The sequence below is a fragment of the Ceratotherium simum genome, chromosome 12, assembly GCF_057802395.1.
Source record: "Ceratotherium simum simum isolate JZ-2026a chromosome 12, ASM5780239v1, whole genome shotgun sequence".
NCBI classification, from domain to species: domain Eukaryota; kingdom Metazoa; phylum Chordata; class Mammalia; order Perissodactyla; family Rhinocerotidae; genus Ceratotherium; species Ceratotherium simum.
Window position 1 is genome coordinate 44209688 of NC_141911.1, and position 25049 is coordinate 44234736.

At 41.1% G+C, this 25049-nt stretch overlaps 1 protein-coding gene across 2 annotated transcripts; it reads right to left on the reverse strand.

The window, feature by feature from the left end:
- Positions 1-1627: 1627 nt before the first annotated feature.
- MGST2 (microsomal glutathione S-transferase 2) lies at positions 1628-24224 on the reverse strand. Of its 2 annotated transcripts, XM_004426481.3 has the most exons (5): positions 24079-24216; positions 19236-19335; positions 5229-5299; positions 2354-2435; positions 1628-1862 (listed from the first exon to the last, which is right to left on the reverse strand). In XM_004426481.3, exons 1-5 carry the CDS (start codon positions 24134-24136, stop codon positions 1733-1735), a joined length of 441 nt encoding a protein of 146 aa, XP_004426538.1. In that variant the 5' UTR covers positions 24137-24216; the 3' UTR covers positions 1628-1732. The 2 variants fall into 2 exon arrangements, with proteins under 2 accessions (XP_004426538.1, XP_087293721.1); XM_087437595.1 differs by lacking the exon at positions 5229-5299 and having other exon boundaries at positions 24079-24224.
- Between the last annotated feature and the right edge of the window lie 825 nt (positions 24225-25049).

Genomic DNA, 25049 nt, shown 5'->3' on the forward strand with positions numbered 1-25049 from the left:
TCGGAAACTCACATCTCTCTGGCTGGCAGGTTTACTCCCTGTAGCCAAATTTATAGGAATTAAAATAATCAAGAGGTTGCCTTGGTAACAATAGAATTAGAACAAAGGAAATAAATTCTATAGTTCAGATATTTAAAGGTACAAAGCCCTGATGTCTTGGTGCTCCCATCTTCTTTTTCCACGTTTAAACAAAACTGTGTGTGTGTGTATTTATAGTTTACATCTTTAAATAGTTCCAATTTAGATGCAAAATAGAAATTGTTTAAAAATCCTCAAGAGTAAGATTTGGCAAGTTGTGGTTTTTCCCACAACTTGGATATGATTATGCAGTAATTGTGCTCTAGGGTCAAACACTTGCACTCTCTCTCCCTTCATTGTCTTCAATGTATAAAACAATTAAAATGTCACAAGTCACCATAACTGATCAGAATACTAAAAAGTAAAATGACTGTAGAATCATCATTTTAGAATAGTAGCCCCATTTTACCTAAGAGAAAACTGAGGCAGAGAGCTACAAAGTGCTGGGTAGCATAGCCAGCAAGAGATAGAACAGGATTAGCATTGTCTGGCCCTGGAGTCTTCGCTTCTTGCTACGCCGCCTCTATTGGTGAGGTGCCTTACCCAAAGTCAAACAGCCAGTGAGTGGGGGCACCAGACATCCCCCTCCCAGACCAGTGCGTTCTCAGCGAACTTGGAGATATTTAGTACTGCTATTTTAGATGCAAGAGATTGTCATGTCTTCTTCCCTGCTATGCTGGAAACACTAGTGTTTAAATGCCTTTCTTTCTTTTTCTATTATTCATACCCTTTGTAACTTCCTTTGTACCCATAAAAAAGAAATGTTCCAATAAACAGCTTCTGGAAGATGCCCACCCCAGACTCAAGGCTGTTCAACTTTCTTTGGAAAAATTGACAGAGAGCTCTTTTCCCGATGTTAAAACGTGTTATATAGGCTCACGATTCCATTTTCCTAAGGTCCCTGAAGACTGTGAGGTGGGCTCATTCCCATTTTACAGATGAAGAAAGTGAGGAAAGGTCATTGGCATTGGGCCAGACAGTGACCGCACATCAGGGTCACAACAGCCACCAGCCACAAACCCCCCGTGACACAGGAAGTGCAGCAGAACCCAGCCTAGACTCTCCAGCTGTGACCACGACCCTCCTTCCCCTGCCCCGGGGCAAGAACATGCACTGAGCACTAGTCTCTGGATAGTTCCTTGAAAATGATATGCCTTTTTTTTCTTTTTCCTTTTTCTTTATGAAGTCCATTTGCACAGCCAGATTTGTTTTGTGCCATTAGTTGATGACTCTCTTCTCTGGCTACTCTGTGTGTTTGCCTGACTTCTCCCACATGCAGCCATCTGTTGCTTTCCTGCAACCAATGAAGTGAGCTCGGCTGCCTTATCAGCATCTGTCTGGAACTTTCCATAAAAGAGAAGCAGTCTCAGAGGTGAGTGATGGCAGTGGGCCACGGAAAGCCCAGCACTCAGGGCTTTCTGCCTTGCTTTCTGCCCCCAAGAGCAGTCATGACTTCAGCACACACTTCTAAAACCAGGGCTCAGAGCAAATTTCAGTTCTTAAACAAACAAGAAATGTATTCTCTAAAGGGTATGTTTCTACAAAGCCATTTCAAAAAAAACAAAACAAAGACTTTTATTTTTTTTAATTAAACAAGTATAACCTTCAGGATGAAAACATCTTCTGCAAGCATTTGAGCAAAGGAGGGGAAAAGTCAGAAGCGCCTCAGTTTCTTGGCAATATTGAGGTCCAGATATTCATCCAGAAAGCTGTTTGCAATCCCCAGTGCACCCAGGACGGTCAACAAGGCCAAAATCCCCAGACTCAACCGGAAACCAGCGATCCTGCAGGGCAGACATGAGGGAGGGAGGTGATAGACTGGGCTGCAGTGGTGACGCTGGGGGTCCTAAAGTAGGCTGCTCACCGTCGACACCGTCCGGAACTTCCATGTTTTTGCCGTTTGAAAATTTTGATTCATCACATAAATTAAAGGGGAAGCCAACCACAGAGGTTAATTGGCTCCTTTGAACATTCAAAGGATTATCAAAGCTGGGAAGGATTATTTCCTTGGTAACGTTTTGGAGATACTGCAAAATTTTTGCAAGGATTTAAAATGTGGTGGTCAAGGAGTGCACATTCAGTGCACAGTTTTATATTTGCATTTTCTGTCCCACATCTAATTGTGTACGGCCTGGTGAGACTTGGCCTCAGGCAGCATAGATCACTTTTGCAATCACAACCGTTAGTGCTGTTAATATTCTCAGGAACAGGAAACTAATTCAAACTCTATCCTGCCACTTTTTACCTAAACACCCAATTCTCAGGTTCTCCTTACCTTTTGTTAGCAGCTTCTGAATATCCCCAGAAATACTGGTGACGGGCATAGATGTACACGAGACCCAGACAAGTAGCAAAAACTATAGAGAAAAAAATAAAGATAGAGGGTATGATAGCCATCTCTCAAAATGTGGTGTGAAAACTGAGAAAATACTCACAAAACATATATCTGACAAAAGACTTGTGTCCAGAATATATAGAGAACTCTGACAATTCGATAATGAAAGAAAAAAAACTTAATTTGTAAGTGGGCAAAATATTTGAATAGACAATTCACATAGGAAGATAAACAAATGTACCAATAAGTATATGAAAATTTTTTCAACGTTATTCAACATTATTCAATATCAGCAAACTGTGACTTAAAGCCACAATGAGATGACACCACTGCACACTCACCAGAATGGCTAAAATCTAAAAAGACTGACAACACAAAATGTTGGTGATATTGGAATCCTCACACATTACTGGTGGGAATGCAAAACAGTACAGCCACTTTGGGAAAAGCTCTGATAGTAAAACTTAACCAACTTTTTGACCCAGCAATTCCATTCCTATGTATTTATGCAAGAGAGATGAAAGCATATGTCCATAAAAATGCTTGTACAGAATATTTGTTGCAGCTTTATTCATAATAGCCAAAAACTGGAAACAGCCCAGAAGTCTATCAACAGAAGAATGGATAACCAAACTATGACAACTATACAATGGAATACCACTCAGCATTGAAAAGAAACAGATGCTCGCAACAACATGGTGAAGCTCAACAACATTTTGCTGAGTGAATGAAGAGTTACGCAACAGTACATACTCTATGATTCCAACTATGGAAAGTTCTAGAATGGGCAAAACTAAACTATGATGAAAAAAATCAGAACAGTGTTTGCCTCTGAAAGGGATTGACTGGGAAAGGCACGAGGAAACTTTCTGGGTGGTAGTCATGTTCTATATGTTGATAGGGATTTGGGTCACATAGGTGTATACATGTGTCAAAAACTCATCAAATAATACACTTCAGATTTATGCATTTCATTGTATATGAGTTTTACCTGAAAGAAACGTAAAGGGTGGTGTGGTGTTCTGCCATCATGTCCCATGAAAAATATCAATATCTTCCCTACATTATGGATCCTTTCTCTTCCTCAGCACCTCATAGATGCAAATTGCCAGAGCCCTCTTGTACAAATTTGGAGTCTATCTGTGGGACTCTGATAGGCTAGATAGAATTAAATTTATGTTATTAGGTCACAAACATTTTCTTTAGTTTCTACCATATATCAGGTATTATTCTAAGGATTGGGATTAGCAGTGAAATAGATACAAGCTCCCTGCCTTAATGGAGTTTATCATCAGAGACAGACAACAAAGAGAAAAATGAGAAGAAAATTACCGATTTGAACAAGCGGTGAAAGAAATGAAGAGGAATGGGACAGCAGGAACCGGAGGAGGCCACCTTTAGAAAGGGGTCAGGGAAGGCCTTCCTGAGGGGATGACATTTGTGTTGGGGGCTGAAGGATGAGAACGAGGAGGCCAAGCAAAAAGCCAGAAAAGAAGGAGTGGCAGGGCCACCTGGCGTCTGAGGAAGTGGAGAGATTCTGGGCACGCTGAGGTTTTAAAACTTCCTATCTAATGAATTACTCCCACAAAGCCAATGAGAACTGTTCACGGCAGTTAATGGGCTACTTGCTTGGGATGAGAAAGAACAAAAAGAAAATTACTACACGAAAATACCCAAGAAATCCTTTCCTGACAGGCAGTCGGCCTCACTCAGCCCATCACGGTGAAATCCAAAGGGTCGAAGAGCAGAGACTGAGCCCCATTATCAGAAGGCACTTTTCTTATTAGTTGTTAATGTGGTCTCACCTGACAAGGAACAACTGCCTTCATTCATGCCCTTAAGGGACAAAAATGTGAGTTGGATAAAGTTAAGAAGCCTTTCTCTAAAGGACATTTTATCTGAAATTCCTCAGTTGACAGTAAAAATTACAAGCAGAAGGTGATACCGTTGGCCTATGAAAACAGCTGGATTTTGGGTTATTTAAATCTTAGCAATCAGGTGTCAAAGCCAAATGAGGCAGTGAGAGTTACCAGAAAGCAAAAGGGATTGAATTTCTCCAACTAAGGGAGCTTGTGCTGGTCCAACCTCCTGTGAGAGGGACAGGCAGAGTTTGGGTAAAGCCCTCAGCGCACCAAGGAGACCCCAGTCAGATAGAAAGTAGATGTTTGTCAAGTTGCTACATACAAACAATAGCACTACATCCTTGGGAACTCTTAAGAAAAGATACATGGGTTGTTGGGTCAAATACCTATAGACCCTGCCCTGTGCTTGAAAGCTAATTTTCTTCTACATTGGTGAATGTTCAGTTGGACAAATTACTTAACCTCTCTGTTCTTCAGTTCCTTCATCTGTAAAATAGGAATTAATTATAGAAACTACCTCACAAGAAGGTTTTTAATCCTAAAAACCTATACATGAGATAATATATGTATAAAACTTAAAAACAGTAAATGCTCAGAGTAAATGCTCAATAAATATTAGCTATAATAATTAGGGTAAATTGTTAATTCTGTGTTCTGTTCCTGAAGATAAATTAGAATTTAAAACATTAGATTTGAAGACAAATCTTGTGTCGTTTTTATCCTGGAGTGTCCAACATACAGTTTGTTCCAAGTTTTAAAAAAATTACTGAATTAAATTGGAATGAAGCCAGAGTTAGCGTATCTGCAGCACAGTGCTCTGTGATGCACAGACATTGCTCATTTTGTTTAAAACAATTTCCAGGATCAGGAGATGTGTGATTACATGCCTGCTCCTTAATAGTTTTAAGAACTGTAGTCATCATTAGGACAGAGTTGACTGTATTTAAAATTACCTTGGTTGAAATACCATCCGGCCATCCACAGTGTAATCACGAATATGGGGTAACACTCCACAGAGTTTTGTCTGCAGGAAAAAATAAAGACAGGTTATTTTACAAGAAGTCTATACACCAAAGCATTGAGTTTTCATCTAGAGATAAATGTCCAGTCTCTTCTTACAAAAATAATATAAGAATTTACATAAAGAGCTTAAATGTCCTTACATGTAGAATGAGTCTTTCAAGATGGGACTCAAACCTCAAGCAGGGTCAAGAATCGCTCTCCTACAATTAAGTTGCCAGTTAGTAGAAATGAACTGTAGCTCTTTTCCAAAAGCCAGGCCTTGAGATGGTCCTGATTCTGAGGCTAAAGATCATTCTGTATCTTATCTAAATAACCCAGAAAATAACTCAGTTCATATTAAATGGATTTCTTCCCCCAAATTCCCTTACATTATTGCCTCCCACTTGAGATACTCAGCACATTAAAAAATGGTCTTTAAACAATTCCCCTAAAACCTCCTGAAGTAAACAAATGAGCATATTTTATTCTCAATTTATGGAGAAACAACTAAGGCCTGAGAACCCAAGCTGACCGGTGCCTCGCAGAGAATCAAAGGTAGACTGTGTCATCTCCAGATTCCAAAGCTCTGTGCTAATGTCAAGTCAAATTGCTTCTATTCGTAGATGACTTGGATGGAAAATTTGATACTATTTTAAGCAAAAGGGAATCATTCTCTGGGAACTATAATTAATTCATCTGTACCTAGCAAAGGGAAAAAAGATGAATTATATTCATCTTCTTTCCTGTGCTATGCCCCCAAATGATCTTGGTTAGGTTGGCTGAGCTCTTTGCTGACAATATCACAACCAGAAAAAACTTCAGTGTAATTCATAATGAGGTCTTGAGTTGATACTGGTGGAAGAGTCATAGTCTACAGGGTTATAAATGATCCCACTTCTTCCCTTAAATAAGCCTTAAAGCTTGAGTACTTAAGGGTATGAGGCAATTGACCCAGAAATAGTTGATTCTGGTTCTTGAAGACTGAGTTTTCTAGCCCAGGTCACCATGAGTGATTTTTTTTTAAATAAAAAAAAAAGTTTTCATTTTGTTTTTGCAACCAAGATGGCAACATAGGAGGCTTCTGAACTTCCCTCCTCTCATAGATGCACTGAATGTATAACTAAACAAAGCAATTCCCTCTTAAAGAAATCCATAAACCAACTGAGTGACTCCTACGCATCAGGCAAATGAGAAAATACCCACAATGAAATGGATAGGAAAGTCTGAGACACACTCTCCCCATAAACACCACCCCCAGCACAGCACCATACAATCAAGAAGGATCCCTCAATTCCCAGCTGCTCCCCAGTGCTATGATGTGCACAGATAGGCACTTCTCCTGCCTTCTTATTACGGCTTGCTCCAACGATAAAACCAGATTGCCAGTACTCATCTGGAAAGAGCTTGTACACACATCTGGCACCCTAGCTTTTGTGGCTGCCTCCTGAGGGACAGGCCCCCAAATTACCTAGCTCTAATAGCCAATGGGGCTTGCATTCACAAGTCCCACAGGACCCTAGCAAACAAAGAAGCAGTTTTAAACTTTGCAGGCCAGGAGGGAGTGAGATGATATATTCAAAGTGCTGAAAGAAAAAAACTGCCAAACAAGAATACTCTACCCTGCAAAGTTGTCCTTCAAATTTGAAGGAGAGATAAAGAATATTCTAAACAAAAGCTTCAGCATTTCATCATCACTAGACAGGCCTTAGATGAAACGTTAAAGGGAGGTCTTCAAGTTGAAATGAAAGAATGCTAATTACTAACACAAAAACAAATGAAAGGATAAAACTCACTGGTAAAGGTAAATATATAAGTAAATTCAGAATACTCTAATATTGCAATGGTGGTGGGCAAATCACTTATAACTCTAGTATAAAGGTTAAAGGACAAGAGTATTAAAAATAACTACAACTACAATAATTTGCTAATGGATATACAATATAAAAAGATATAAATTGTGACATCAAAAACATAAAATGGGAAAGGAGCATAAAAATGTAGAGCTTTTGTATGCATTTGAAGTTAAGTTGCTATCATCTGCTTAAAATAGACTGTTTTTTATAAGTCTTTATATAAAATATAAAATGTTTTACATAAGCTTCGTGGTAACCACAAAGCAAAATCCTATAGTAGATACACAAAAGATAAAGACAAAGGAATCAAAGCATACTACTACAGAAAACCATCAAATCACAAAGGAAGAGAGGAAGAAAGGAACAAAGGAATTACAAAACAGCCAGAAAATAATTAACAAAATGGTAATTGTTAAGTCCATACCTATCAACAATTATTTTAAATGTAAATGAACTAAATTCTCCAATCAAAAGACATAGAGTGGCTGAATGGATAGAAAAACAATGCTCAACTCTATGCTGCCTATGAAAGACTCACTTCAGCTTTTTGAACACACAGAGCCTGAAAGTGAAGGGATGGAAAAAGATATTCTACGTAAATGGAAACCAAAAGAGAATAGAGGTAGCTACACTTATATCAGACAAAATAGACTGTAAGCCAAAAACTGTGACAAGAGACAGAGAAGGCCATTATATAAGGATAAAGGGGTCAATTAACCAAAAGGATATAACAATTATAAATATTTATGTACCCAACATCAGAGCAAATATTAACAGATTTGAAGGGAGAAATACATAGCAATACAATAAGAGTAGGGGACTTCAATACCCCACTTTCAAGAATGGATAGATTATCCAGATGGAAAATCAATAAGGGAACATTGGACTTAAACTCCATATTAGACCAGTAGACCTAACAGACATACAGAACATTCCATCCAACAACAGCAGAATAAACATTCCTTCTCAAGTGCACACGGAACATTCTCCAGGATAGATCAAAGCAAGTCTTAATAAATATAAGAAGACTGAAATAATATCGAGCATCTTTTCTTACCACAATGGTATGAAACTAGAAGTCAATTACAAAAAGAAAACTGGGAAATTCACAAATATGTAAAGATTAAACAATATGTTCCTGGACAACCAATGAGTCAAAGAAGAAATCAAAAGTGAAATCAAAAAATATTTTAAGACAAATGAAAATGGAAACACAACACTAAAACTATGGGATACAGCAAAAACAATTCTAGAGGCAAGTTTATAGCAATAAACACCTACATTAAGAAAAAAAAATAAACAATCTAACTTTACACCTCAAGGAACTAGAAAAAGAACAAACTAAGCCCAAAGTTAGCTGAAGAAAGGAAATAACAAAGATCAGAGCAGAAATATGAAATAGAGACTAAAAAGACAAGAGAAAAGATCAATGAAACTAAAACCTGATTTTTTGAAAAGATAAACAAAATTGACAAAACTCTAGCTAGACTAAGAAAAACAGAAGACTCAAATAAATAAAATCAGAAATGAAAGAGACATTACAATTGATAACACAGAAATACTAAGGATCATAAGAAACTATTATGACCAATTATATGCCAACAAATTAGATAACCTAGAAGAAAAGGATAAATTCCTAGAAACATACAACCTACCAAGACTGAAGCAAGAAGAAATAGAAAATCTGGACTGACCAATTACTAGTAAGGAGATTGACTCCCTAATCAAAAACCACCAAACACACAAAAGTCCAGGACCAGATGGCTTAACTGGTGAGTTCTACCAAACATGGAAAGAAGAATTAATACCAATCCCTCTCAAATTCTTCCAAAATATAGAAGAGGAGAGAATACTTGCAAATTCATTTTACAAAGCCAGCATTACCCTGACACCAAAGCTAGAAAAGAACACTACAAGAAAAGAAAATTATAGATCAATATATCTGATGAACATAGATTCAAAACTCCTCAACAAAGTATTAGCAGATATTGTAGCTGGATCAGCTCAACCTTATCAGTTTATGCTTCAATTACAAGAGAAAAAGCTCCCTGATAAGAATTCAAATATCTCTTAAAGCTGAGTAAGAAAACTGCATAATTAACTGCATAACTCAATGCTCATACAAAGACCCAGCTGGTGCAGGTCCTGAAACATGAGTGAAAATTTTTAATCCCCCACCAGCAAAGACAACAGTGAAGTTACCCACACAGCACTCTAAGAGCCAGGAGAGCAATTGTCAGACCCCTGGAAAAATCAGAAACGCATAATATGAATGCAAAATGCTTTCTTCTTCTTCTTTATTTTTTGGTGAAGAATATTGGCCCTGAGCTAACATCTGTGCCCATCTTCCTCCATTTTGTATGTGGGACACTGCCACAGCATGGCTTGATGAGTGGTGTATCAGTCCACACCTGGGATTCAAACCTGAGAACTCCAGGCTGCCGAAGTGGAGCACACAAACCTAACCACTATGCCACCAGGACAGCCCCTCTTCCTCATTTTTTTTACTGTTGTCTTTAAGGCCTGAAAGGCCACTAATGACCCAAGGAATGTCTTGTCTCTAGCCTAACTCTGGTGATACCCTCACAAACCATAACCACAACTTTTTAGTACACAGGGAAGTACTGAGATTTTTCTCTCTGCTCTTCCCATCTTTCGCATTATTTTGCTTTTTTTTTAATTTTTTTTTTTTGTGAGGAAGATCAGCCCTGAGCTAACATCCATGTTAATCCTCCTCTTTTTGCTAAGGAAGACCGGCTCTAAGCTAACATCTATTGCCAATCCTCCTCATTTTTGTCCCCCAAAGCCCCAGTAGATAGTTGTATGTTGTTGTTGCACATCCTTCTAGTTGCTGTATGTGGGATGCGGCCTCAGCGTGGCCGGAGAAGCAGTGCGTCGGTGCGCGCCTGGATCCGAACCAGGGCCGCCGGTAGCGGAGTGCGCGCACTTAACCGCTAAGCCACAGGGCCGGCCCCCGCATTATTTTGCTTCTGATGGCTGCCTTTTTACTAATGTGTTAAGTTTGCAAGTTGCTATGATAGGTTAAGTGAAAAGATGCTTTATAATTTGTATGGTCAGAATATTTACAGCTATGTTAAAGAATAAACAGCTTCCCAACATTTCCTTTTCCATGGCTAAATTCATAGAACTGTTTTCCATGAAGTAAAAGAGAGTAGTAGCAGAACGCTCTGCACTCCATACTCATTGGAGTTTTATACGATCCTTTTGGGAAACAAAACATAATTGTCCCATCTTTTACCTAGTCTTGTAATACACCTTAAGTTATTCCAAATTTAAAGGTTAAGTTTTTCCACAAAACTGTGCAAAATTAGCCTTGATGAGATTTTTAAAAAATCACCTTCAAAACCAGTCCATTTTATTCTTCATAAAAGTCTATTTAGAAGTTTTTCTTTCCACTGTACTAGTGCCTTTGGCTAGGCGTGTGGGGGCAGAGAGAGAATATTGTCTAAGAGCATCCTGGCCAAGCCCAAATTGCACTGCAGAGGGCAGAACCCGTGGATCTGTGGCCTCTGTGGTGTCTGTCCACATACGTTGATATGCATGAGTGCTTTTGTATGTCTTATCTGCAGGAGAAAGAAGCCCTTTGGGCAAGAAAGAGAGAGGAAATGAGGAGCATGGAAGGATGTTATGGGGTCTTTTCCCCTTGGGCAAGAAAGAGAGAGGAAATGAGGAGCATGGAAGGATGTTATGGGGTCTTTTCCCCTTGGGCAAGAAAGAGAGAGGAAATGAGGAGCATGGAAGGATGTTATGGGGTCTTTTGCCCTTGGGCAAGAAAGAGAGAGGAAATGAGGAGCATGGAAGGATGTTATGGGGTCTTTTGCCCTTGGGCAAGAAAGAGAGAGGAAATGAGGAGCATGGAAGGATGTTATGGGGCTGTTTTCACACCTGAGTGGAGGTCAGGCTGAAAGCCGAAAGATGGCCTTCATGAAAGACGTGGTGAGATTCTAGACGGGAGCAGTGCCTCAGATGACAAAAGCGACAAAGAGCTGGGGAGAGCCATAGCCCTCACCTCCCTCTGCCACAGACCACAGTACAGCCCCGTCACAGTCATGGAACACTCTAGAACCTGGGGAGGGGTACCATGCTCACATGACTGGAGGACTAGAGCAGGGCAGCGGCACAGCCCCTCCCTTAAATTGCTTGCCAGCTGGGGCTCTGTCCCTGGGCGCATCTCCTGGGGCTCCGGGAAGTAAGTGGGAAGATGGGGCAAGGGGGTGCTGAGGTCCTGGGTGAGCAAGGTGGTTAGAAGTCATTGAGACTCAGGCAAGGATGTGAACGTAACTGCATTTGTGCTCCCAGAGAGCAAAGCTTGGAGTATCTGGGCAGTTTAGTACCCTATCTTTGCAGCCTCCTCTCCTCTCCTTAGAAATGAGACCCTTTGTCCCCTACAGTTAGTCACTGTTGGTCTCACCCTGACCGCAGGTCCCACCTGTGCTCATTGTACTTTTCTCCTGGTCCCTCTTTTACTGACTTGCCTTAAGCCCCGAGGATCTGTCCATTTCTTGCTATCTTCTTTCAGAGATTGAAAATAATTCTTTGACAGCCAGTCCTGGGGACCCTCCATTGCCAACAATATTCTCTGCTGCCTGCTGAAAACATCAGGTATTGCTTGGCCTGGAAATAACTGGAATGCCATTCTAGCTGCTCCTTATGACCTCCTCCACCCACTCCACCATGTGACCACGTCCTTCTGCCACCAGCACTTCTCGGCCCCTCCACACCCCCATACCACGGTTAAGTGGTCCGTGCCCAGATGTGTCCCAGGATAGCTCGTTTGCAGTAAGCTGTCAACAGACATTGTTCAACTCAAGGTGACCAAACTGAGAATTCATTCTGAACAATCCTATCAGTGACTAATTACAGTTATACTGACACGAAAACCAAAATGAAAATAATTTATGATCTCTTTTTGGACATGAAGGCAGATATATTCTATCCTCTTATTACAAGATCTCAAGAAAAATCTCCAAATGGGCCAGAAAACAGCTGGCTGCAGCTGTGTCAACTTCCCTTTGTGTGGGAACAGAGGGTATGGTTGATTATGCCCACTGATGGACTCTCCCTTTCCTGCACATCCACACTGAGGGAAAACGAATCTGTCTACTCATTTCCTGGTTGGAGTCCTCTGTACCCAATGATCCTGTGTGCTTTGATATTTAAACTTCCCATAAAAAGATTAGGGAGAAGCTTCTCCTTTGTTATAGGCAGATGTCACCATGGGCCTCAAATTCTACCCGGGGGTAATAACAGAAAGAGTCTTTGCTGGAAGGACAGTAGGGTGACCAACCATCCTGGTTTGCCCTGGACTGAAAAGCTTTTCAGAACGTGGGACTTTCAGTTGTAAAACCAGGACAGTCCCAGGTAAAGTGTTCCGGTTTGCCTGGAACTGTGGGGTTTCCTGGGACCTAGAAATTTGAGTGCTAAAACCAGGAAAGTCCCAGGCAAACTGGAAAGAGTGGTCACCCTAAAGGACGGGCTGACAGAGCCTGGGAAGACTGAGTGGTTAGAGCTGCTGAAACACTCCCTGGTCCATCCCCAACTCCAAAGGAGTCTGTGCCTGGGGGCGCAGGACATGTGACCACTGCAGTGGTCTGAGGGCTGGGAGCAGTGAGGGTAGTCCTGAACTATGTACTGCTTGGGCCTTGTCTCAGTCATTAAGTGTACTACAAAGTTCACCTCATTTTGGAAAAAAGGAATCAAATTGTGGTCTGGCAGCCCTAAATCTGGCAGTTCCTAAAACACTCGTCTCCAGTCTTCTCTAGTTGCATATCCCTGATGGTTGTTTGACCTCCATAATATACACATGTCGTCCTGTAGCAGAGGTGGCTGGCTGGCAACTAAGATGATATGAAGTGGATGCTTTGCAGGAGCTGCCCAGTCAGGGACTACATTTCCCAGCCTCCTTGGATTTGGGTGGGGCTACTTCTTGCCAATGGAAAGTAAGTGAAAACAAAATATGTCACTTCTGAGCCAAATAGCTGGTGTGCTGGTGGAATGGAGAGAACCTCTGAGGACCTGGATGGGGATATACTCCTTGGATGGAAGGAGCCTAGGCTTCTAAATGACCACATGAAATGCCACCCAACCAGGAAGACCCATATAGGACTTGATATGAGCAAGATGTAAATTTCCAATTGTGTTAAACCACTGGGAATATGAGGTTGATCTATTAGCACAGCTAATACATTCTACTGGAAAAGAATATCATATACATTATAAAACACACACAAAATAGAAATTAAAGGATGATATTTTAAGAGTAAATGTAAATAGAAGCTCCAATATTTTCCTCTCCCCTACAGCAGATGACTCAGTGCACCCCTTCAGTGTGTACACATCACCTGGGACTCCTCTGACCTAAAACACTGAATATTTCTGCTTTTTGATAGATAGATTCCTAATGAACACACAACATGAAACTTTGCTTGTAACAATCTTATTCATAGAAAATCTGAACCATTTGCCAAAGGGGAAAACCTGATCAGCCATAGAACACTTCTAATGCCATGCTTATAGTATGACATCTTTTAAAAAATAAAAAGCAGACAAGGCAACACAAGGAGGTTTCCTTCTTTCAAGTTTTTTGTCGCTCCTTTTTCTTTCTCCTTTTGTTTCGGTGACTTGTTGGGAAGCAGTGGGCTGCACACCGCCATGAGCTGCTTGCACTGTCAACAAATGACCCAGCCTCGGTCTGCTGACTTTAGACCCTGGGAAGTCTTTCGGATTATTACGCTGGCTGGGGGTCAGAGCAACAGGTTAGCATGCTCAGAAAAGGCTTGTGGATGAAAGGTTGCTAAAGCTAATCTTTTTATATAGATCCATAACTGTCTAAATTGCTCCTTGTCAAGTAACCCTTGTGTAGGGACACCAGAGGGAGGTTGCCCCTGGTGGCAGGAGGGCATGAATCTAACCAGTACTTCAGTGGTGCTGCTGATAAGGAACGGGATGAGCTGACAAGGGAGTGAGGCTTATAGTTCATCCAAATTCCAGCTGCCTCTCGTCCCCTGACTACTTGAGAATCACCCAGCTTATGTGACAGAAGCTGTTTGGTGACGGCATAAACTAATAAATATTTATGTCCTCCCAAATTCATATGTTGAAGCCTTAACCCTCAGTGTGGTTGTATTTGGAGTAAGGAAGTAATTAAGGTTGAATGAAGTCAGAAGCATGGGGCCCTGATCCGATAGGATTGGTGTGTTTATAAGCAGAGACACAAGAGAGCTCTCTGACGCCCACCAGACAGGAAGAATGACCGACTGACACACACACTTTCTCTCCATGCACCAAGGAAAGGCCATGTGAGAACATTGCAAGCCAAGAGAAGAGAGTTCTCACCAGAAATCAAATTGGCCAGAACCTTAATCTTAGACTTGCAGCCTCCAGAAATGTGAGAAAATAAATGTCTGTTGGCCACTCAGTCTGTGGTATTATAGCAGCCACCGCTGACTAATACAAGTGGTTTGTGGAGGAGGAGGATGGAGTTTGAAGAATTCATCATTTAGTCATCCTCTCATCTTGGAGATCCCGAGCCCTTTATAACTCAGTGGATAAGTACATCTTATGCTTTCAGCTAATGTCTAAGGTGGGCACACTTGTAAGAAAAATGGAGGTGTGTTTACTGCCTCTTTTTAACTTCTTTGTACTTACTGCAAAAGCAAGTGACTCACATTAGTATAACCCTAGTGTTGCAGAATATTTGAAAAATTACTGTTTGTGAATTTTCCTTTTCTCCATAGTTTTTAAACATACATTAAGGTCTCTAGTTTTAATTTCTAAATTTCAGGACTAGAATTCAAAGTGAGTATAAAAAGTTAGTGAAATGGCAAAAAAAAAAAAAAAAATTACAGAACTATAGTAGAGTAAGAGGGGGCTAATATTTCTAAAGAGTACTCAGATCCATGGTGATTGGGTTTACTTGTGCCTTGTGGCAGGTTAATTCTGGAACAGGAACTGAATAATTCAGAATTAAGCAAATAGTGGTGCATTAACAAGAACGAAGTAAGAGGCAATTCTTCTGTCTTACTCAGAACTGATGAAACCATTGTTGGGGTACTATCCACTTCTAGGCTCCAGGTTTAGAAATAATATGAAAAATTTTAGTCTAAAGAGAGCAACCAAAATTTTTTAATAATTGAGGAAAAAAGCTAAAGAATTAGTGCTACCAGACCTCAAAATATAAAAGATGAAAGACACTTAATAATGGTCCTCAAGTATATGAAAAAGAGTGAGGTCATCAGCAGCTGTTCTCTTCTGGTGAGGATAGAATCAGAAGAAATATATTTAAATTACAAGATCAATTTATTACTTGGATCTACTTTTTGGATTTATAAAAGCCTTTAATCTAAAGGGATCAAAGTGCTCAAATTAGACTAGATAGAATTCTCTAAATTCAGCAATAACATGAAGGAATGGCCCTTGGTGAAATTATCTTGCTATTTTCATGATTTTTAAAAATGTAGTCTGGCAAGAGACTGCAAAACTCTAGAGATAGTCATCTCTGAGTCCTTCCCTGTAGGAGGAGAAGAGGAATTTGAACAAAGACTCTAGGAAGGGGTCCTGGGCTGGTCACTGTGTAAGCTGGGCTCCATAATTATCATCTCTGCTTGACAAATGAACATCCAACCTGAGGTGACCTCAGATAGGAAACAGGTACTTAAGTGGTGGTCAGAGGGACCTTGAAGCGATTGCTATGAGACGTCAAGTTCCACTTAAAGATAGAATTAGTCATAACATCAGGCTCCTTGGCTATGCTTAAGGCAAGGAAGCAGGAGAAAAGAGTTTCCATAGCCCAAGCTACTAGAACAGTGCCTGGTGTACAGAGGTGCTCAATAAATATTGAATGGGTGAATAACAAACAAAAATGAAAGACAAAAGCCAAGATAGACAATAAAAATGAGATTGGAAGAAACAGAAATGCTACAGAATATTATTTTTAAAAAACCAAAACATTATCATTATAATCCTCTGATATAAGAGAACAAATTGCATCCATGAAACAAAAAAGAAGATGATTTAACAGCAGCAGCAGCAACAACAACTACAGAACAATCAGTGAATAAGAACGAATTCTTAAGAATTAAAACTGATATCTGAAATTTTTTTAAAAAATCACTAAGAAGTTAGAAGTTCAAGAAATTTCCCACAAAGAAAAAAGTCCAAGAAGATAAAAAACTGAAGATAAAACTAGGTGAGGAGTCCAGGAGGTCAACATACAACTAATATATGTTTTAAGAATGAAAGAACAGAGAAAACCAAGTAGAGAAAATTTGTGGGAAAACATAATATCAAAAAAAATATTCTAGAACAGAAGGACATGAGTTTTCAGGCTGTGAAAAAACCTCATCTAAGGTTCAGCATAGTGAAGACAAATGCCTCTGAGCAAGCACAACACTGTAACATCTCACGGCACGGAGATGAGGGGAAGATCCTAAAGCTTCCACGGTTTCCAAACTGATCCAAAGGATCAGGAATTAGAACAGTACAGAACATTTCAACAATATCAGTGGAAACTAAAAAATAATGCAGTGGTAGTTTCAAAATTCTGAGGGTAATGATTTTTAACATAGAAATATATGCCTAACCAAGCCATCAATCAACTGTGATGCAGAATAAAGGCATTTTCAGAAATGTAAAGTCTCAAAATTTGACCTACCATTTACCTTCTCTCAGGAAGCTTCCACAGGGTGTACTCCACCAAAATGAGAGACAAAACAAATAAATAGGAAAATATGAGATCCAGGAAACAAGTGATTCAAATCAGTAGAGTATAAGGGAAATTCCTAGGATGATGATAGGAAGTCTCAGGATGACAGCTGTGGAGCTGACAGGCCTGAAGAGCAACCTCCAGATTAGAGCAGAAAAATGGAAGACTCGAGCAGGTGACTCCAAGAAAAAGAACAATGGTATTACTAGATTACTTAATGTATTTGAATGTATTGAGTAGATTTTCAGTTCTGTTGAAGAATCGAGGAAACTAAGCAAACGAAAAACAAAGAGTCAATTATTAACCCTAGCTAAAACAAAAAATTGCATAAGAACGAAATGTAATCGTAATCTACTATTTGATTCAGTTTTGAACATTATTTACTTAATCAATAATATAAACATTGGCTATTAATTTAACTCAACAAAGTGATATAACTTTACTGGAAGGATGAGATAAGGAAAACACGATGTGGAGGAGCATGAAATTCTTTCTTCCATTATAGGAAGTCAATTGATAATGTCTAAAATTTGTGAATCAATAAATAGCAGTGAAAGCACAATATGGAAGTAGATACCAACAGGAGTAGTCAAAAGAGGTGCCAATGGTTGTCTCTAGGGATGGATTGAAGATAGAGAGAGTTATTTGTTTGAATAAGGCTTGTAATCTCACTTTATTTTCTAGACCACATACATGTATTAGTCTCATAAAAATAAATATTAATTTTGGAGTGTGGACGTACTGACACCAAACCAATACTTTCCACTTGACATAACCATAAAGATTCAGACAGATGAAATGGAAATGACTTTCTTATCATGTGATTCAACTTTTTTTTTTTTAAATGTGCGTGTGTGTGTGTGTGTGTGTGTGTGAGGAAGATCAGCACTGAGCTAATCTCCATGCCAATCCTCCTCTTTTTTTGCTGGGGAAGGCTGGCCCTGGGCTAACATCTATGCCCATCTTCCTCCACTTTTATCTAGGATGCTGCCACAGCATGGCCTGACAAGCGGTGCGTCAGTGCGCCCCCAGGATCCAAACCCTGGCCGCCAGCAGCGGAGAGCGTGCACTTAACTGCTACGCCCCGGGCCTGGCCCCCAGATTCAATGTTATTTAAAATCACGTCTCAGGCATAAAGTTTCAGTCAAGCAAAATGAACAAGCTCTGGAGATCTGCTGTACAACATTGCACCTATAGTCAACAATAATGTATTATACACTTAAAAATTTGTTAAGAGGGTAGATCTCATGTTACATGTTCTTACCACAATAAAATTTTTTTAAATAAATCATGTCTATGCACCTCTTAAAATTATCTCTTGTACTACCAGTGGTATTCATTCCACTTTCAAGCCTAGGGAATAGTCTATGCAATCCTCCTGGGAGCAAATAGATGAACAAGAGATCAATGTGGTCAGCTCAAGGACCACGACTTGCCCAAACTGATTCAAGATATAATAAAAAGACTGAATAGTCCCATAATCATTAAAGAAATCAAGTCCCATAGTTTAAAATTTTTCCACAAGGAATACATCAGGTTTAGATCATTTTATAGGTAAATTCTAATAACTTTGAAGGAACACACTCTTCCAATCTTATTAAAATTCTCTGACAAAATAATTCTCTAATTCATTCTGTGAGACTAGTATAATCTTGATATCCAAATGAGACAAGAACCATACAAGAAAGGAAAATCATAGGTCAACCTCGCTTACAACCACGATGAAAAATCCCAAGGTATTAACGAAAGAACCGAGTGATGTACATATGGTGATATGTGCAATGTTTTTAAAAGCACTTAGGGGAATAAAATATAAGGGGAGCCCTAGTGCCTTGCAGCAGGCAAATTCATGATGTTTATGGTGGAACATTCTGTGTGGATCTGAAAAGGCGAGGTGCCCAAGATGATCAAAATCACTACGAATAGACGTGAAATGGAAAGCTTCCTCATTCTTACAGGTTTCTGATTTTAGGAAATGGGTCATGGGCAGAGGATAATACTGACCCACCTCTGTTTTGAAGTGGAGAGGAAGAAATAAAGATAGAAAAGATAGAAAATTGATAGCATAACTAACCTAACTTGAGGCTACTGAACTCTCAGGGTGCTTAAGGGGGCTCTAGCCAAATTGCCATGCTTAAAGGTACAGCAGTCTCTCCTAAGATCCCAGCCTTTCTGTAAATGCACTCTCTGAATTTGTAATATAGGTGGGTAGAGACTCCATGCACTGGATATTTCAAGCCTCAAGGATCATGAGAAGGGTCTCAGCCATGAAGAGTGGTTTGTTATAACGGGCTATCTTCTCTGCACAACTTCCCCCTAATCAGGAATTGTGTGTAAGAGGCAGGCCCAGATCCCTGAAGGGTGGGAGAAGCATTACTTACTGTGCACGGAATATTCTTTCAAACTCTGGTGACCCAGAGACTGCCGGGGGCGTAATTTTGTATTTTAATCTTGCCTTTCCTACCTGCAAAGCAAAATAACCTGCAAGTAAAGAGGTATTAATGTTAAAAATGTGCTGCATCATTATTCATTCATAAAATGTAAATTTAAACCACAGATACCACTACATATCCATTAAAATGTCTAAAATTTAAAAGATAGATCATACCAATTAAAAAAGACAGACAGGTCAGGATATAAGAGAAACTGGAATTCTCATACACTGCAGATAGGAGTGTAAAGTGGTACAACCACTTTGGAAAAACATTTGGAAGGGATTTTTTAGTTAGACATACATCCACCATCTGACTCAGTTATTCCAATTCTAGGTATTTCCCCAAGAGAAATGAAATCGTAGGTCCATATGAAGACTTGTACACAAATGTTCACAGCATCTTCATTTGTAATAGCCAAAAATTAGAAACAACTTTGTGATGGTTAATTTTATGTGTCAACTAGGCTAGGCCATAGTGCCCAGTTGTTCAGTCAAACACCAGTCTAGATGTTTTAGTGAAGGTATTTTTTCAGACGTGATTAAGATTTACGTCAGTAGACTTTGAATAAAGCAGATTGCCCTCCTTAATGTGGGTGGGCCTCATCCAATCAGTTGAAGGCCTTAAGAGAAAAGACTGAGGTCCCCCAAATAGGAAGGAATTTTGCCTCCAGACTGTCTCTGGACTCAAGACTGCAACATCAACCGTTGCTAGAATGTCCAGTCTTCTAGCTTGCCCTTCAAATTTCAGATTTGCCAGCTCCCACTATTGTAGGAGCCAATTTCTTAAAATAAATATCTGTGTGTATGTGTATTCCATTGGTTCTGTTTCTCTGGACAACCCTAACACAAATGTCCATCAACAAGTGAGTAGATATACAAACTGTGGTATATCCATACAATAGGATACTACTCAACAGTGAAAAAGAATGAACCATTGATACACAAAACAACATGGATGAACCTCAAAATAATTATGCTGAATAAAAGAAGAACAAAAAAAAAAAGTACTACTCTATAATTTCATTTATGCAAAGTTCTCATAAATGCAAATGAATCCATAGTGACATAAAACAGATCAGTGGTTGCCTGGAGGTGAGGAGGGCCGGGGAGGGTCACAATAAAACTTTTGGGGATGATGGCTCCCTGTCTGACTCAGTTTCCCTATTATAAAATGATTCTGACTTTCTCTTCCATTTGCTGTATGGAAGGTGCAGGATCACCAGCAACTGGTGATTAGCTCTGTGAACCTCTCACTTTCAGACTCACACTCCTTCTCTGTGACTAGTTCTCACCTCCTGTCTTTATCTCCCTCTTTTTACCCCATAATTAATTTCTGGGTCTATTATCTCCCTTCAGATTATTTCCTCCAGTTTCTGTTCCTTACCGGTTCTCTCCAACCCTATTCTGGTCTCACTTATTTTAGTCCCTCAATATCCATTTCCTACTTACTAACATTTTAAAAATAGTTTCCTTTTCCACACCAAGTTTGTAGCTTCAATCTCTCGGTGCCTTACTTTAGTGGGGTGATGTGTTTCCTCCTGAAATGCAATACTATCTCCCCTCTGACAAGAAGTCAGTAGATATTGAACCTGGTCTAGTAAGGGTCTCACAGCAGGCTGCTTCTCTTCCCCCAATTCCCCTCTGCCACAAATATACTGTTGTTTTGGATTTCAAAGCTGTAGCTGGACATCTGCAGTGTGTAAACGATTAGCACTGGAGTTTTCCTCCTGCAGTCACATCACTGAAGCCTGAAGGAGGAGGGTGAAGATGAGAAAAATGTGGGGTTGGGCATTATTGTTTCCAACCCTGGCTAAATCCTTTCAAGGCAGCATAAGTCTGCAGAGGCCAATAGCTGATGGGCGGCTCATGGGCCCAGCTGGAGCCAAAACGGGAATCTATCCATGGAGGGGAAAACTGGGACTCAGCTGCTCTCGACCCTGCTGTTACCATTGCTTATAACTCCGCCACAGCCTTGGAAAAAACGCTACGTGTCTAAAGATGGAAGCAATGAAAGATGTGTGCCCCTAGATTTATACCCTAGTGTCAAAATTGACTTTAGCAGAGCCATTTAAAAGGGAGTTGGAGCTACCTTTCCAGAGAAACTGTTTTGCTGTCTTTCACCTTGGACTGGGCCAAACCTTTGGACTGGGCCAAACCTTTGGACTGGGCCAAAAGGCAATTGTTTTACAAGCAATTGTTTGAGAAGTCAGCAGAACGAACATCCTGATCACAAAGACTGAGGATTGTGGAGTTTCTGAAGATACAATCTATAGTCAATCAATGTTTAGCCAAGACTAGCTTCTCCCTCCAACTCCAATTAAAATTCTTTGTAATACAACCTCCTTTCTTTGCCTTTAAAAGCCCCCGACTTTTACTCCCTAGCAGGACACTGTTTGGGTTTCTAGCTGAATCTGTGCTCCCCAAATTGCAGTTCTTTGATCCCAAACAAACGCTTTGCCTCTTAAACTGCTTTCTGTTTTTGTAGGTTGACATTAGCAATGAACCTGGAGCTTCAAAATAAAGCTGAATAAGTGAAAGCTTTGAAGTGCTGTCTTCCTCTAGGCTGTTCATGGCACGTGGTCGGCACCTGCCTGTAGCAGCAGCAAATGGGAGGAATGAGCTTCAGTAAATGAAGAGGTGCTTCAGTACTCCCCACGCAGCCCAGCCCCAGCCCCAGGAAGGACTCAGTTGGGCCAGAACAGCCCCCAGGGATAGAAGCCCCTTTCTTTTCTTTCGGGTCAGGGGCCTTAGAGAGAGCATGGCTACTGGTGGGACAACATGAGGAGGGTGGAAAGGCTATTTCACCACTTTTCCGGGAGAGCTTCCATTTTATTTCCCTTCTTGTGAGTTGATTAAAAACTACTTGAGAATAATCTCCTCTGGCTTTGCCTGTCTTTTCTCTTCCCCGGCTTTCTCCAGAGGGACATACGAGTCCTAGGGAGAGTGAATGGAGACCCACACACACGCTGGCTCCCCCAGCCATAGCTGGGCTGCTTCACCACGTGGCTACCTCTCAATCCAGCAGAAGCTTCTCTCTGTGGGGAGGCAGCCGAGGATAGGAACGGACAACCTCCGGCCAGGCACCCTGGCGAGCACTTTTTACCCAATGTCCTATTTAACCCTCTTCGATAAGGACATTGAAGGACAGAATATCCTGGCCAGGGGCAACCAACTGGTAAGTGGCTGGACCAGACAGATAGCAGTCTGTCTGTCTTCAAAACCTGAGCTGCTTCGACCATGGAGCATGGTGTCCCATCTCCATAAACTCCAACTTTTGCAAAAACAGCAAATTCTGGTTCTTAATGCCAGCTAACCAGCTGTGTCTTGTTTTTTTTTTTAAGTGAAACGTTTGTAATTTTATTTATTTATTTATTTTATTTTTCCCCCAAAGCCCCAGTAGACAGTTGTATGTCATAGCTGCACATCCTTCTAGTTGCTGTATGTGGGACTCGGCCTCAGCATGACTGGAGAAGCAGTGCCTCGGTGCGCGCCCGGCATCCGAACCCGGGCTGCCAGCAGTGGAGCAGGCGCACATAACCGCTAAGCCACGGGACGGCCTAACCAGCTGTGTCTTCTCTCTCCCTCTCTTCCACCCCATCATTAAACACTCCCTGTCCACCACCAACCACCACTGGCCCAGTCTCCTCTCCCCTCTTCCCACTCCCACCCACCACAGCACTACCTGCCCGGCCTTCTGCCCACAGTTCCCACTGTCCCCTGGACCCACCAGCAAACAGAAGCCTCTCTGTGAGGACAGCAGAGGCTCTTTCAGCCTGGGGGCGTCCGTGGACCTGCTCCTGTGCTCTCGGCAGTGCCAGGATGAGGGCACATGCAGGGTCGGTAGTGCCTATGAGTAGGTCTGTCTGAACCAGGGGGTTGGCACAGGGCACTTCAGACCTAAGTGCTTCTTAAATAGAGAATAAACATCCTGCTCTACTCCAGAAAAGATTGTGAATCAAACTACAAAATGTGTCTTGGGGTATAATATTTGCATACTCTCACAAAACAGACTGGCTAGGCAAGACATTGAGCATGCGTGCAGGCTGGACTTTATCCTCAGCTGTGGTGCCTTCGTGGGCACCCGAGCAGTCCAAGCCCTGCCCTGGTTCCTGGGACAAGCGCTTGGACAAATAAAGAAATATGCATCCTAGGTAAGAAGTCTTGCTCACCGGTGCTCAGGCCCTCTTCCCCATTTAGCATGTTAAGTCAGCATTGTAGGTAAGAAAAGATGAATTGAACGTGAGAAAAAGCCCTCTGCTTAAGCAGGCAATCGGAATACTGAATAATCCTGGTGGGAAGACGCTTTAAAATTTAGAATTACTTACTTAATCTGAAGCTCGTATTTCTGAGGGAGATTTTTTTTAACCTAACAATCATACCCGCCACAGGCAGTTTATTTAAGAAAACACATTAATTAAAAGATCGGGGTTCAAGAAATCCCAGCCATGGTTTACAAGCAGGAAAGATGTTACCTTTGAAACACTCCTCATTAATGTATATAGCCCACTCCCCCAGGTTAGCCCGCTTCTAATGCTCATTTGAACTGGGCTGGGGGTTTTAACCACAGACAATGCAGAATCGCTGGGCTCGGAGGGCCCACCACGTCCCGTTGGGAGAACTAATTCCTAGATTTTTCCAAATCTCTCCCTGGCCCCAGGGAAGGAGGCACTGATGATACTGAGCAGACTGTGCTACAGGGCCACCAGCAAGGAAGTATGAAACCCCAACACCGGACCTCCCTCCCTCTGCCACCCCCCACCCCACACACACACCCCGCCCGGGATTCTTACTTTGCTGACAGGCAGAGAGGACAGAGACAGCAGCCAGCAAGATTGAATTCCCAGCCATCTTTCATATAGAATGTTCTGGTTCACAGAACTATTTGTAGATAACAGAGGCACTTTCGACTTTGCAATGCTGAACTTCCTTATAAGGTAAACAAAGCTGGGGGCGGGGAAAAAAAAGAGGGTTCCGGAGGCTGGGTGACCTTTGCTCTGGAACAGGAATCAGGAAGGCAGGCAGGTCCCAGCTGCCAGTCATGGATCTTTATCTGGCCTGGGAGTTGCTTCCTGAACTTGCGTTAAGTCTGTCTCTCTGCCAGCCCACAGCTCCGGCTCAGCCTGTGGGGTTAGCCCTCCAGCAGCAGCACCTGCAGTTAAACCAGCTTCTCAGCCAATTCCAAAACCATTTCCCCTTCTTCTCTTCCAACCTCTGGACCCCTGTATTCCCCTCCCTGGCTCCAAGGCCTTGCTGAGGCCTTTGTCACCTCCTGTGGAAAAAGTGAGCAGATGGAAGCATTTACTTAATCTCATTGACATTTAAATGCTAATTTAAACTGATTTTAACTTTATTCCCCAGTAAATGGCAGACCCAGAATTTGAACCCAAGTCCAGTAGATTCCAGTTGTGCCCTGTCCCCCGTACCATGCTGCCTCCCACTGTCACCTTGACTCTCCCATGATCATGGTGACCATAATTTTTTTTAATTGAGATATAATTGATATATGACATTGTGTTAGGGTCAGGTGTACAACATAATGATTTGATATATGTATATAGTGCAAAATCATTGCCACGATAAGTTTAGTTAACATCCATCACCCCACATACAAATTTTTTCTTGTGATGAGAACTTTTAAGATCTACTCTCTTAGCAACTTTCAAATACACAATGTAGTATTGGTAACCATAGTCACCATGCTGTACCTTATATCCTCAGGACTCATTTATCTTATAACTAGAAGTTTGTAGCATAAATTGTT